Source organism: Cupressus sempervirens, chromosome 2 (genome assembly GCF_028749045.1).
Source record: "Cupressus sempervirens isolate cs-2001-9-10 chromosome 2, ASM2874904v1, whole genome shotgun sequence".
NCBI classification, from domain to species: Eukaryota; Viridiplantae; Streptophyta; class Pinopsida; order Cupressales; family Cupressaceae; genus Cupressus; species Cupressus sempervirens.
The window spans coordinates 353741399-353757310 of record NC_143119.1 but is presented as its reverse complement, the minus strand read 5'-3'; the positions used below and the strand labels follow the sequence as shown (position 1 = coordinate 353757310).

At 37.3% G+C, this 15912-nt stretch overlaps 1 protein-coding gene across 3 annotated transcripts in view; it reads right to left on the bottom strand.

Moving 5' to 3' along the window:
• LOC149572592 (uncharacterized) overlaps positions 1–15912 on the bottom strand; it is a 321499-nt gene that overhangs the window by 62454 nt on the left and 243133 nt on the right. For 2 of the 3 annotated variants that reach the window (XM_089813695.1, XM_089813696.1), the window contains exons 13-15: positions 6313–6375; positions 5892–6151; positions 5685–5814 (exon numbers count right to left, since the gene is read on the bottom strand). The exons of the other annotated variant lie outside the window; for it this stretch is intronic. In XM_089813695.1, the coding sequence (XP_089669821.1) occupies positions 5685–5814; positions 5892–6151; positions 6313–6375 (453 nt within the window). The remainder of the gene's footprint in view (positions 1–5684; positions 5815–5891; positions 6152–6312; positions 6376–15912) is intronic. 3 annotated transcript variants of the gene reach the window in all.

Genomic DNA, 15912 nt, shown 5'->3' with positions numbered 1-15912 from the left:
ACCAAAGTACGACGATCTTATTGTGCTTCTCAACCGAATCATGGGCATGGCTCAAGGTATGCAATTCGAGAACTGGATGTATTACTTTATTGATGAAATTGGAAATGGAAAGAGAAAATTTGATTGGGCTAGAATTATCAGTGAAAATCTAGAGTTGCAACTTAGGACAATGCAATATCAAAAGAAATTCTATATGGGGTCCTATATTTTCTATTTGATTGTGAGACTATATGAAAATCCTGGACTTAATGCCTTAGGAATGATTGGTAATGGGTCGGGGCAATGTTTGGTGCATGAGTGCTATCCACAGATTCATTTGCACAACACCAAAGATTATAAGATGTTTTATGATGCCTTTGCCATGAAGACAGTAAGGATATTACAAAGGACACCTGCTAGAAGGCTCTCAATGGAAGTAGAAGTAAAAGTTAAGAAGTATGGGAGTTGGTTCATCCAATTTCTGCAATTCACATTTATTAGAGTAGCAAGAAGTACAGTTTATCCGAAGAGACTTCCAATGTACCCAACCGACAAGATAGTTTTGATGGAGTTGGCTAGGCAACTTGAGCATTACGACAAGACAATGAAACTTAAAGGTGAGATAGGGATTACCTTCTCATTTGGAATAGGCAATGATGCTTGCCCCAATCCTGTCACCTTTGCAACTGCGGAGAAAGAATTAGACCGATATCATCTAGGATGGTATAGAGCAAGACAAGGATTCAATCCTAATGATCTTATCAAGGCATCTCACAAAAACACATTCAAACATATTACTAATATAGAAGATTTTTGGGCCAATGCATGGGATGACTTTCATGTGAGAAAGCTAGTTTTCTCAAGATTGTCAATGGGCATGATGAGGGCAATCAAATGGAGAGGCCTTGATATTCTCGATCAACTAGAAGATGGTGAAAATGCACTAAGAGAGGATTATGATACAGTGGACGGAACAGAATTGGGTCCAGTGGATTGGGATGATCATCAAGATCCTTCCTTAGAGGCAGTTACAAGGACAGTTGATCTACACACTGAGTTGTGGTACAATGAGAAGTTAAGGCAATTACAAAGTCGGAAGGTACGCCTTACTTATGAGAAGATGAAACTAGAGGAAGGTCCAGCGGAGTCAGTCAGACAAAAAGATGAAGGCAGTAGCTAGCAACAAAGAGTAGTTAAGAGAAAGAAGAGAAATTTGGAGGTTGAGAAAAGTAAAGAACATTAGGAACCTCCAGCAAAGAAACAAAATGCAGCATTGTCAAGGGAGAGCATAATTAAGGCTAAAGGCCAAGGGGATAATACAAGTGGACAAGGGGTCGCTATGGAGGTGAGCTATGATTCAGAATCAAGTGGTTACAGAGACAGTACTGAGTGCTCTCCTCTTTCGGAGAACCAACATGGAGATGATATGACAGTCACTAGTGAAGAAGAGGATAGGCCAATTGATATTGAGGAAGTAAGCCAAGTGCTTAAGGCTGTTGGTGATGCTTTGCTAGTCAAACCAAATCCAAATTTGGGGAGATTCACTGCACCACTATGGTTAAGGCAAAAGCTTATGCCAGGAGACGAGGTGGTGATTGTCCGAGCAGTTGAAGATATTCAAAGGTTAGTGGAAAAGGAAGTTAGTGAGAAATAGAAACAAATTGCAAAAACAGTGGCAAAGGTAATGACGAGCAATGATAATGGTCACCGAAAAGTTCAAATTGCTATACCAAAAGTTAGCGAGGTAGTGGATGAGATTGTAGCTCAGGAGTATAAAATAGTAGAGCATAACTTGGGAAGAATCGCGGATGACATGGAATGTGAGGATATCCAAGAAGGCATGGTTTCAATTAGAGAAAGGTTGAGGAAGGCAAACAAGAGGATAGTAAAGTTGGAGGCTGAGAACAAGTATTGTAGAGATTGCCAGCCTATCCAACAGTTACATCAGGTAGCACTTCTTGGGGAGATGCACTGCACCGCTATGGTTAAGGCAAAAGCTTATGCCAAGAGGCGAGGTGGTGATTGTCCGAGCAGTTGAAGATATTCAAGGGTTAGTGGAAAAGGAAGGTAGTGAGAAACAGAAATGAATTGCAAAAACGATGGCAAAGGTAATCACGAGCAATGATAATGGTCATCGAAAAGTTCAAATTGCTATACCAAAGGTTAGCAAGGTAGTGGATGAGATTGTAGCTCAGGAGTATAAAATAGTAGAGCATAACTTGGGAAGAATCGCGGATGACATGGAATGTGAGGATGTCCAAGAAGGCATGGTTTCAATTAGAGAAAGGTTGAGGAAGGCAAACAAGAGGATAGTAAAGTTGGAGGCTGAGAACAAGTATTGTAGAGATTGCCAGCCTATCCAACAGTTACATCAGGCAACACTTCCACAAGACAATGGGAGCAACATAGAAGAGATATTTGCTCAGATGCGTGAAATCAAAGATTGGATCAATGATATAATTCAAGATGGGCAAAATTTCTTGCCTTTCTTTATCTCGACATTCAAGTCATTGGTGGCTATTAGAGGCAAATTCAGAGCATTTGAAGGGGAGTGGAAGGATTTCTTTCCAGTCAAGGACTTAGCCATTCCCAGGCTACAGGCATTTATCGAGCTACCAAAGAGATATCCGGAGAGAACCAAGTTGGTAGATGAAGAAAGAATGAGTACAGTGGAGTCTTGGTTTGTTGCCTTGACTATCAGATTGAGGATACTTGAAGAGATACGGAATGAGATTGCACAGCATAGCATAGGTGTTGACACTTCCATTTTAGCCATGATGAGCGATGTTGGGGCTGCACTTGATTTTGAAGATATCAAAGAGAATGTCAATGAGACAGAATTCGGATCGAGATTGGATGAGTTGGGGAAGGTTGCCATCAAGAAGAAGCATTTGGATACCCTTGCCTCCCTCAATGCCTTTACTGGATATGCGAAAGAATATGAGAAGGATCATGACAAGACACTGCAAGCAATGAGCAACATGATGAATTCAGTTGAGCTCAAGATGAAGCACACACTTTGCCCTCCCATAAAGAAAGTCAACGATAGGCTAGCCAAGTTCATTGCATTGGCTGAAAAGGGTAGAGTTATATTAGAAGATCATTTGATATAAGCCCAAGTGGCAATTTCTCCTTCTTCTTGGGTAGGATAGGTGTTTGATTCTGATTGGCTACCATTTTGGTGGCTTCTCATTGGTTGCCACTTTTCCTTTTTTTTTCATTGGTCCATTGATGAGGTGGCATCTTCTCATAGGTTGATGGGGCGACAACCCTAATTAGGGTTTTGGGGATCTAATGTGGATCATTGATTTTGCCTCTTAATCACTACCGTTGATATTAATTTTGGCCCCTATCTAAGACCGTTTTCTCTCATTTGTAAAGGGTTGAAGAAAATTGTTGCTTAAGATAATACCAAAATTGCTTCTCTTATCATTGTTGTGACTTGCATGGTGATTAGGGACACTTGTTGTTATTGTATGGTTTCTACTTCCAATAGAAAGTTAAAAGGGTTGAAGAAAATTGTTGCTTAAGATAATACCAAAATTGCCTCTCTTTATCATTGTTGTGACTTGCATGATGATTAAGAACACTTGGTGTTATTGCATGGTTTCTACTTCCAATTTCATTGAAGTTGTTAGCGTAGATTTTATTTCAAGAAAGTTAAGAGTAAGAGTAGACAGATAGTTGTATGGTGATATTAGTGGATGTTTGCTGGGATCTATAAACTAGGCCACTAACATCCTAGCGGCTAGTTAGGGAGCCTTGTGTGGTAATCTAATCTTTTTTCCTTGAATCATTGCATCTATGGAGGTAGAGCCGCTAGTAAGCTTTCATTAAATTCGATCCCTGTCCATTTGCTAATCTTTCCATTCATAGGAGTAGGAGTAGAGCATCAAGTAGTTCAGCAGTTGGAATTTTGAAGAAGAGAGTCAGGAAGGCATAAGTCATTTGAACACGCACCCTCCATCATCACCATCAATATCATTTGGCACTCATATACTCCACAAAGCCAGACATCATCATCATCACAACGAGAGTTCGACAATCCTTGAATGAACAACGTAAGGCCACCTACATGATTAACCAACAAATCATATTAATATAATTGAGTTAGTATCCACAAGTGTAAGGAACATTGGAGTTGTTCTCATGTCTTTATGAGTATTTACTTTTCAGAAGAGGGATTGAGTGTTTGATATTCCGTATCAAGTATTCAATTGCTATATGTTATGTAGTGGTACAAAACTGACATCAACAACTTTGCTATCAGCCAATGAAAAATAATAATTTTTTAGCTCATGGGTAGGAGGATTTATACAAATATAACATTTAGGTATAAGTTTATACTTTAAGTTATAATTGTGTAAATATTGTCAAGACGTTTGTGATAGGTTCCATCTTCATAGGAGTTAACATGCAAATTCTAGATTTTGGGGGTTTTCAAAAATTCCAGGCTTAGCCAAATATTAGGATTCAGCATGCCTTCAACAGTGTTATCTCCCACACTATCTTGCTATTTGAGATCAAATTGAAGCTGAAAGTTGATCTTCCACAATGAAGACTTGGAGTGGGTTGATCAAGTGGATCGACGGACGAAGGCAAAGGCGATGGCAGTAGATGAGGCTAGAGCATGAGGAAACCCAGTGCAGGACCATACTCTAATGATGAGGATTATGAGGATGAGTATGAGGATGAGGAGGATGATCACGATGAGCATGTCATTGAGGTTAAACCTCGCACACATGGAGAGAAAATGTCCGCATACTCATAGGAGAATATAGGCTACTATGGGCCTTTATTTTGATATATGTTTTGAACCTTTTATTCAATGGATTGCATATTCCATGAATATTATAAAAATTTGACAGTGACACTATATTTCTATTATGTTATTTACTTTAACTTTATGTAATTTCTTTCAAAAATTTGTATTATTTATACTTATGTGATCTATGAAAAGTTGTGTATGTGTGTGCAAAGTAGCTTCTATTTATCCCAATTATTATGTATTTCATTTTAACTGGATAAATGATGCATGGAAAAAACTTAAAATCCTTAAAAAATTATGAATTTCATGGGTTTTTAATTGCTGAGTCCAGCCGCTAAGTCCAAGTTCAAGCCCGGATTGGGCTTGCCGAGTCCAACGCTTGTAACATTGGATCTGACATATATATTGTTCTTGAAATAAAATTATTATTATTATTCATAGCTTATCAATTGCATAAGTTTATAAGTGGTATTATATATTTTAGTTCATAGTAAGAAGAGAGAAATCAAGGTAATTGTCCAAAAATCCCAAGTTATAAAGGGGGCATTACATGGACATATGGGATGGACTGATATTATGTTGATCATGTAAGACATCATTTGGATTGGGTTTATAATCCATTATGTAGGAATCTAGGTTCAAACTGCAATTGTCTATAAAGGCCAGCTGGAGTTAACAAAACGAATGCAATCTCCCAAAAGAGCAAGACTATAGTTAAAATAAATATGCATGCAAGTGTTGAAAAACAAATATGGATCAATTCTCAGGCTTTATAATTTTCCTGCTAACTTTTCACAAAAACAAGAAAAAGGGAAGGGAAAATATCTCAACCGATAGTTCTTTACTCTAGCTTAAAGAGTAGATAGAGTTCTATATAAATATTTAAACTTAAATACAGAGATGGACCGTATAAGGTAAATATAAAAGATTAGAAAACCTTTTTGTAAAGCTTTGCATAAGCTTCCCATCGCTTTGTCTGATTGCTCAATCTGCCTGCTGCCACAGCTTCCGAAGCAGCTAGAGCAAAACTCACAGCAACAAGAAGTTCCTTTCCACCATCATTTACTCTGATCATTTAATGAAGCTGTTAGCGTAAAGAGCATTCCGATAAGAGAAAAATATTTTTTCCTTCAAAATCATATACCTCACAACTACTGCCACAAGTAAACGACTGTCTTCAATTCTGAGAACAGGATGTCCTGCTCTTATAGAGTTAACAGTTAGGTACAATTCCTTATCAGCATCTTTCTGTGTTTCTTGACTGGTACTTCCTATGATATCATTTCCATTTGGAAGGATAATATTATTGGCATCATCAGGGAAGGAGATGCATCTTCCTATATTTCGAGCTTCTTTGTATAGCCAGTGTGCTGCATGTCCATATTCCGCAGATTCATGCATACACTTGACATATTAAGTAAAAATTAGGATTAAATTGATCCCAAATGTATCAAATGATAAATTCTACCAATTGATAGATGCATATGAGAGGACTCGTATACATAATACTGTCAATGCCATGGTAATAGCCAAATCTACCATCTCACATAGGAAAGATAACAAACCTGTGTGCGGACTTGTACTTCCAAAGGTGATCCATCAGGTCCCTTTACTGCCGTGTGCAGAGACTGCATTAAGCAAATAAAAAATGCGAACAGATAGTGGCAAATGCTAAACACTTATAAATATAATCAACATTTTCATCTCTGTTTCTGGATTGAAGAGATGTACTTGTTAAGTTATTTCTGTCATATTTCAGACTTTGAATGAAGAGGTGAAGAGTGCAAGCATAATAAATTTTTATGTGGTATTAAACAATCTACCAAAATGTGACAACAATGCATTATAATGAACACAACCAATAGTTTATAATTTAGTATTATTTTGTAATGACAATTATGAGCATCATCTGTTATATAGTAAGGTAGTAAATCTGCAGATATTTTAACAGTGGAATAGTATAAAAATTTCTCATATAAAGATGCCAATACCCTGATCAAGCTTTTAGCAATAGGAAAATTGGGGGCAATCAGAACCAAAAAAATTCAAAATCCATGACAACAATAAAGAGATAATAACAGCATAATGAGCACTGATACACATCGGATTGACTTCAAATCTCAAAAGAGAAATCTTGTATAAAGAAATTCCCAGACAGAACTTGAAAAAAATTGTTCCCAGATGCTTAAAGAGAGAAGCATATCATTCTTCCAGTTACTCATTAAATGATACATGGAGCTCCAAAATTCCTATTGCAACCACTCTGTATTTTCTTTTAACCTAACTCATAAATCTGATGGATTGATTGCTGCCATTTATTGACTTTTTGTGTTTAGGATCTGGCCTGTGTTAATTATAGGTGCTTTTAGGATAGTGATGTGTGTATGTGGGTGATGTTGTGAAACTTGAATACTTGCAAAGGCTATCTTGTACTTCCTGAAAATGGATTTGCAGGTTCCCTGACAGTGTCTTAGCCCTTGTTGGATTCACACATATAGTGATTGAAAGAGAAAGGTTGTAAAAAGATGTGTAGGTATAATAATTAAAAATGGAACATTGGCAATGGTTCACACTTGGAGTTACAGGTTCATTTCTATGAGTTTCCAATCTGACTGTTGTTGTTATTTCTAAGATTCGATTGCTATGTGATGTTATTATATGTAATAACCCCTGTCGGTTATGGCTTTAACAACATCAACTTCCCTTACTAATCAAAGATTTGGCATTTAGTCAAACACTTAGCAAACAATATTAAGGAACTCCAAATGTTTGTCAATTCACAATTTTCTCAATTCCAAAGTACCATGCCCAAAATATAAAAAACAGAGGCAATTTTCTAGATAACCATGATGAAGGACAAGCCAATTTACTGAATTCTGAATTTGCCTCTATCCAAAATGCTGATGCAACTCAACAATGTTTATTTTTTATTTTTTTTGAAAATCAAAATGATTGCTTTATTTAATTGCATAAAGTACTGATAGCAAAAAATGCAGCACTTAGAACCTGGTTGTAATTTCAAACTGACAGGCAAATACCTATCCAAACTTCCAAGTGGATCTCCCAAATATCAAATACAATTTTATCCAGTCACCTCTTGCAAACGTTAATGGAGGAAATGAAATTAAAGCCATATCATAGGTGTGAATGCTTGGACATTGAACAGAATATGTTCACATGTTTCCACATGTGCAGATCACAGCTACAAATGGTGGACACCTGGCTTGCTGAATTGTGTGCGGCTGATAGGGCAGTTTCACCACGGCTTGTAATTATGTGCAGACCCAGTACACAATGCTGTCCAGTCCAAGAAGGAAGAAAATTGGCTCCAAACTCACCCAGATTTCACACCAACAAAAAACACTACCTTCCTGATTGAGTTAGACTGTCAATTCTGCCCCCAATTCAAAACTCAGTAATTTTGACAATTCAAAACTGATTGAAATCTCTCCACAAACTCCCAAACTCTTCAACAACTAGTCTCCTTAGACACAGATCTACAATAGGAGTAAAGAAGCAAATTATTATAAATCAGCAACAATTTGCACAACACGCAGAACAAATCTCAGATTTGAATCTACAATACTCCAGTTGTAGATCCAATGGAACAACTCAAAATTCAGACCCTTATACTTCAGCAAGGGCACAAAAATCAGAACTCAAGAAAAGCCACAAAGGCAAGAAAAGAAAATAAATACTAAAGAGTGCTTTTCCCAATGAAATGAGCTCCTATTCATAATCCTTTGTTGGCCAAAGTTTCCTAAAAAACATCACTTCAGAAATTGTGAAAGTTTCCCAAAATAACTTAAACACTTGAAACTTTCCAACACATTTTAGTAATATCTCTTAATGACATTATTACAATAACATAAATATTATTATAATAATGCAACTCAATAATTATTAATTAATGAATAAATAAGAGCTCATGCAATTATTAACCTTATTTACTGTAGCTAACAACCAACTGCCAAAGCCACCCACTGCACTGCCATAAATAGAAATTGCCAAAAATAGACTTACTAAAAATGGCATGTCCACAATTGGGAACCCTGAAACACCCTGTCAGCTCATGAGGGTCACTATGATGAGCTAACTCCATCAACTGCATAGAATTGCCAAAAACGCGGACATTACAGTCCTCCCTCCCAAAAACCTTCACCGAGATCACATAAGAAGCAAATGATGTCCCTGTCCTCACTGAACCAACTGAATGCCAATACCACCATCAGACCGAATAACATGACCTGCAACATAGTACTAAATACCTCTGTTGGTGATGTAAAAGTCGAAACATCACTAACAGACAAATCCATAGATCTCAACACACTCTCCTTCATTATACCTACCCAATCATCCTACAGACAATCCAGCTTAGACTCAAACCAACTTTGTACTTGATGCAAATCCTGAACATGTGAGTCAAATACCAAACTATAAATACTCATCACAAAATAAACTCTATCATCAATATTATCATCTCCATCGGCATCCTCATGCTGCTGTAATGACTCATCCTCAATCATGTTAGTGTAAACCCACATACCACGATTCGCTACTCCCTTCAACCTCAACGCACAAGTATGACCTTTAGAGAAAGGCCCCTTGCACCAATAGCAAGGTTGACGCCTCCTCAAATCATCTCTAGAAATATCATCAAACCTCCCCACTGAATTACCCTTGTCCTCAACAATTGGCGGGTGCTCATCATCGAGCAGAAGAGCAAAAGATTGTGAAGAAACCCTGCTTGAAGAAGTGGACTCCAAGTCTCATGCCTTCCTCGTCGCTACCTGTAGAGAAGATGGGTCCAATGACTTCACGCATCCACGAAGTGGCTCAGTCAATCCCTCCATAAATAACATCACTTGTCTACACTCGAAAATATCATAAACCATGACTAGAAGCCTTTGGAACTCACTGATGTACTCTCCAATCCACCAGACTACTTCAACTGAGCCAATTCACGGAAGTACTCCTCTCGATCCTTCCTATCAAATCTCTCAATCAAGCAATCCATGAACTCCTGATAGGAGTGACCTAATCATGTTGCAAAGAACTTAACCCATGGTACCACAAGTCATGGGCAGCTACATCTAGATGCAACACTCTAAATCTAATAGCATCCACCTCTGACATAGGACATAGCCAAATATGTGTCAAGCTTATGAATCCAAGCTCAAGCTATAACTCTCCTAGTACCATCAAAGTGCTCCAACGTCATCTTACTAGCAACTTGTTGTAACTCAGTCTGTCAAGTTTTTTGCCTCTTAGGTGCTAACATTGCTCTGGAATGCTCTCCTTTCTTCGTCAGGAACCTACCAAAATCCAAATGATCTTTAATAGCCTGTGGTAAAGCATCCCACTCCGTAAAGTGTGCCACTACGTTATCAACAAAAGGAGCAGCCTCAGACTCAATATTGACTGCATCCACCTCAGGTTTCAGAAACATGGGTCTCTGCAACCTATCATGAGTGCCAGTATGTATGTCAACTTTGTCAACTAATCCACCACGATCCTAAACTCAAATCCTATCTGCATTCTTGTACCTATCACCATCTTGGGTTCTATCCTTGACTCGAGATCTATGAGAACCAACAGAAACATCATGTGTTCTCTACCTACTTTGTCTTCGAGGAAGTGTTATCTGCTACAGAGTGTTAGACAACTGTTGCAGTACACCTGTCATCTGTTGTTGTCTAGCTGCCAGGTTCCTAAATGTTTGCACAGCTTCTCTGTCAACATCAAGATCTCTAACTCCTGACCCACCTGAACCACCTGGACTACCAACAAAACCAAATTGTATCTCACGTTCACCTTCTCTAGGTGGAGTGGTACGTCCTCTTCGGATATAGTGCATACCTAGTACATATCTCCTATCATCAACCATGATACAAATGTTGACACTCACATAATTAAGCACTAATCAAAATAATAATTGAGTCCGAGCCCAATTCTTGCAGGCTGGCAGGGAACCGCTCTGATACAACTATAATAACCCTTGTCAAATATGGCTTTAACAAACATCAACTTCCCTTACTTATTAGAGATTTGGCATTTAGTCAAACACTTAGCAAACAATATTAAGGAACTTTAAATGTTTGTCAATTCACAATTTTTTCAATTCCAAAGTACCACGCCCAAAATATAAAAAATAGAGGCAATTTTCTAGATAACCATGAGGAAGGACAAGCCAATTTACTGAATTCTGAATTTGCCTCTATCCAAAATGTTGATGCAACTGAACAATGTTTATTTATTCAATTTTTGAAAATCAAAATGATTGCTTTATTGAATTGCATAAACCACTGATAGCAAAAAATGCAACACTTAGAACCTAGTTGTAATTTCAAACTAACAAGCAAATCCCTATCCAAACTTCCAAGCAGATCTCCCAAAGATCAAATACAATTTTATCTAGTCACCTCTTGCACACGTTAATGGAGGAGATGCAATTGAAGCCAAATCATAGGTGTGAATGCTTGAACATTGAACTGAATATGTTCACGTGGCTCCACATGTGCAGATCACAGCTACAAATGGTAAACGCCTAGCTTGCTGAATTGTGTGCGACTGATGGGGCAATTTCACCATGACTTGTAATTATGTATAGACCCAATATACAATGCCTTCTAGTCCAAGAAGGAAGAAAATTGGCTCCAGACTCATTCAAGTTTCACACCAAGAAACATTGCCTTCTAGATTTAGTTTGATTGTCAATTCTACCCCTAATTCAAATCACCACCAAACTCAGCAATTTTGACAATTCGAAACTGATTGAAATCTCTCCACAAACCCCCGAACTCTTTAACGGCTAGTCTCCTTAGACACAGATCGTACAATAGGAGTAAAGAAGCAAATTGTTACAAATCAGCAATGATTTGCACAACACTCAGAACAAATCTCAGATTTGAATCTACAATACTCCAGCTGTAGATCCAATGGGAAAACTCATAATTCAGACCCTTATACTTCAGGAAGGGCACAAAAATCAGAACTTAGGAAAAGCAACAAAGGCAAAAAAAGAAAATAAATATTCTAGCATGTTTTTCCCAATAAAATGAGCTCCTATTTATAATCTTTTGTTGGCCAAAGTTTCCTAAGAAACTCCACTTCAAAAATTGTGGAAGTTTCCCAAAAGAATTGAACACTTGAAATTTTCCAACACACTTTTTAGAAATATCTCTTAATGAAATTATTATAATAACATAGATATTATTATTATAATGCAACTCAATAATTAATGAATAAATAAGAGCTCATGCAATTATTAACCTTATTTATTGCAGGTGACGACCAACTGCCAAAGCCAACCATTGCACTGCCATAAATAGCAACTGCCAAAAATAGACTTACTAAAAATAGCAAGTCCACAACTAGAACCCCCAAAACACCCTATCAACTCATAAGGGTCGCTATGATGAGCTAACTCCATCAATTTTACAGACTTGCCAAAAATGTGGACATTACATTATATTGCCAGTTTAAAATGCAATAACAAATTTTTTGAGTTTCATATAAACATTTTCTACTAGATTTGTTTGTTTTTATTGCATAAATTCTCTGTTCTCTTTCCGAGAATTACTGTGAAAAAAAGTGGGGAAAAATATCCGTTGGGATATTACAATTGCCAACCAAAAATTGCCTATTTTCACTTGATGTACCTTTACATTGTCCACTTGAATCCCATGCCCAAAAGAATCTCAATCATCCCAAACTCACATTTGGAAGCTTTAGCATATAGTGGTTAGGCCTCCATAAAAATCGATACCACATCCAAATGGTGAAAATGATCAACTCCAAGACTTGTATATCTATATATCATCAAAGACAAACAAAAGAAATCTTTGCAGTTGCTGATGGAATGCATGATTTGGTGCATTTGTGAGGTTGCATGGCATGACAAGTAACTTGAAGTGTGTAATGACAACATAAACCAGTCTTGTGTATGCCTCCTTCCTAGACACGAATCTAGCGATAGCCTAAATAGAGATTAATTTAGAAAAGCGCACAACCCTGTGTAACTCATCAAGAAGCTTTCCGATCCTAGGAATGGGGCACTTTTCTTTACGTTCTTCTTGTTCACAGCTCTATAATCTATGCCCATACACAAAATGTCATCCATATTTTTAAGCAAAATAATTGATAAAGTGAAGGGGCTGGAGCTAGGACATTAATGACCCATTTTCAATTATTCCTTGAATGTTTTTCAATTTCCTCAAATAGCTTGGTTTTTGTGGGACATGCTGATATCTGACTTTGCATCCTCTTCAATGACATGTTCAAATCCACAATCAGGTGTTTGACTGGGAGGAATATCCCCAAATACTGCATTGTGCTTATCTAGTACTGACTGGATATCAACATGAAATTGTAGTCCATTGCGGTTCATTAGTAGATACAAAACATTGAACTAATCAATCCACACTAGCATGTGTCAATAAAGCCTCCATCCTCCTTTCCTTTCTGAAACCACTCAAGAATGACTATTTTCCATACCCTTAAGCACCATCTTCTTACCAACAACAATAAATTCAAGTTGCATTTGGCAAAAATCCTATACATACGATTCAAGTAACTCTAGCCTCTAGAGTCCCAAAACGGCATCTATATTGCTAAGTCCAAGCTCATAAAGTTCACCTATTAAGGTGCATTCTCCAATTTGAATGCTTAGTTGAGGAATCACTCTAGTGTAAATCAATGGTTCTGAATGCTTAGTTGGGGAAACACTCTAGTGTAAATCAATGAGGAACCATCTGCAACTATGAAATTGAATCCTAGAAACTCCTTAGACTAAAGCCCATTTTTCACCATAAGTCCGTCATCAATAAAATAATAATATGTTGTTCCCCTATCTACTAAGAAAACCATTTGTTGTTCCTTAAGGACACCTTTCAACTAGAAAGGTTGGCTACAAGGACCTCTAGATAGAGTGCCTATGCGTGGAGTATCTTTGGCTATAGTATCCTCCCATTCTATCTGTTGTGATTGATCCCCCAATGCATCATCCGCTCAAGTACTAGCTTCTTGTTTGACCGATCTTCATCATTAGATATGACCTTTATTGGATGTGTTTTTCTTTTACCAAGGCAACAATGTCCAAGCTCCCATGGCTCCTTGCAAAAGAAGTACAACTTCCTCCTTGGTTCATTCCTAGATTCTTGACCAATCATTGGAGGTGTGTTCTTTTTCTGATGAGCTGAAAGTGTGATCTCAAGGTCAAGAGCTACCCAATGACATCATCCAAGATAGTAGGTGCATGAACCTTTACCAACCCTTTCAATCTATTAGTTAAACCTTCTACAAAAAGCACCATGACTCTCCTTTGTGAAATATCCAGAACCATGACCTATATCAAGTTGAGCCAATTCCTTGAATAAGCTTCTATATCTTTCTCATCAAAATGATTAATCATCTTATTGAAATATTCCTCATAGGAGTGTGTCGTGACATGATCTTGAGATACTAATCCATGGTGCCCCCAGTCACACGCGGCTCCCTCCAAGTGCATTCTATAAAACTGTATGGCATTGTACAAAACTGTATATCGTTATCTTCCTCCATGGGTTTGAGTGCTAAGAATTTATCTAATTTATGTACTCACGATCTGACTGTTATCTTTTCACTTCCATCATGTCAGTAGAGAAACCTTATTTTATGCATCTTTATATTCCGTAGGATGAGTGCCTTGCCTGATTTGCCCACTAGGCTTCTTGTCTTGCTGGAGCCTAGCCTTGTCTTTTCTCTGATTCATAAATTGATTAAAGTTCATTAATTGTCTTACATCAGCTGGAAGATTCCTGTATTCATCATAAGGTAGGCCACCATAACATCAACTCTAATGATTATTTCTTCTTCGTCTACTACTGTAATTGCTTATGTTTCAATATTCTTTGACAAAAATGTAGAACATAGTTGTCAATCAAACCTTGTATTTACTGTCCTCTCAGCATTAGAAACTATTCTATTTGGATTCCCACATTCGGCATTGCTTCTGTTGTGCTCACTACTTGACCCTCTTGACCTAGTATGATCCATTCTCAATTGAACCATGGATTTAATCATAAAATCCTGAAACTATTGTAACAATTGTTGCTGTTAATTGGCAGAGGTGGTCAAGAATCATAAAGCTGACTATTTAGATTTCTTAGTGGGCTTTCTGTTCTCCTTTCACCCATTCCTCCCAACATTGGGTTATCCTAAACTGCTTTTTCTATTTGGGCATGTTCCTGTTGTTCTATTGTAAGAATCCCAACAGGTTCTAACTTCATCACTATAATATCCCTTGCATTTGTACTGTTAAATTTTTAGTTTTATGTCATATGCATTACATCAAACAGTTTATGTGCAAAGTCTCAACTGAAATTTCTGAATTTTTCATGCCACAAACACAATACAAATTACAAGTACCTTGCGCAATAATTATGTCAAACACTTTTATGGCAATGGTGATCTGATATATTCACTTGCAATAAGAAGGCACGAACTCAAACACTTAGCACATGGATGTAATCTTACCAAATGATAAATCTCTGTACTTTAGCATTTTAACAAACATTTGGCATGCAACATGGATACAAACAATTCATCAAACACGTCATACAATTTATCATTTCTTCTTAATAACCAATTACAGTGCAGATATAAACATTAATTCCCCATCACATATGCAACAAATTAAATCTGAAACTAATATATGATTGAAAAATATCTACAAGTATGTAACTGGTGAAAAACCTGGCATATATTTCAACTTTGCATTTTAATGCCAAATGGAATGCAGCTTGCACACAATGGAAGAAATCCTCTAGGCAGCTAAGTCTGTGATCATATTGTTGTGCAAACCCCACACGAGCCTTCTCAAAATTATCGGCGTCAACCGTTATGACTCATGCGGCTTCTCTAACAGGTTGTGGCTTCCCTTAAACACTCCAAACATTGGTCTAGAAAGCTGCAATTTGATTAGCAACTGTCTCTTGTTTTCTCTGCAACTAATCTGAATTAAATACTATGATTAATCATTAAACCCTCCCAAATTCTTCACCATTTGTCATAATCATTGCCTTTGAATGAAGCCATAGCTAATTGCACAGTTTCATTGGATCTTCCACCAACTCAAAATGCTCAGAGCCAGAAGAACAGAACTCACAATTCCATAGGCAAGTGTC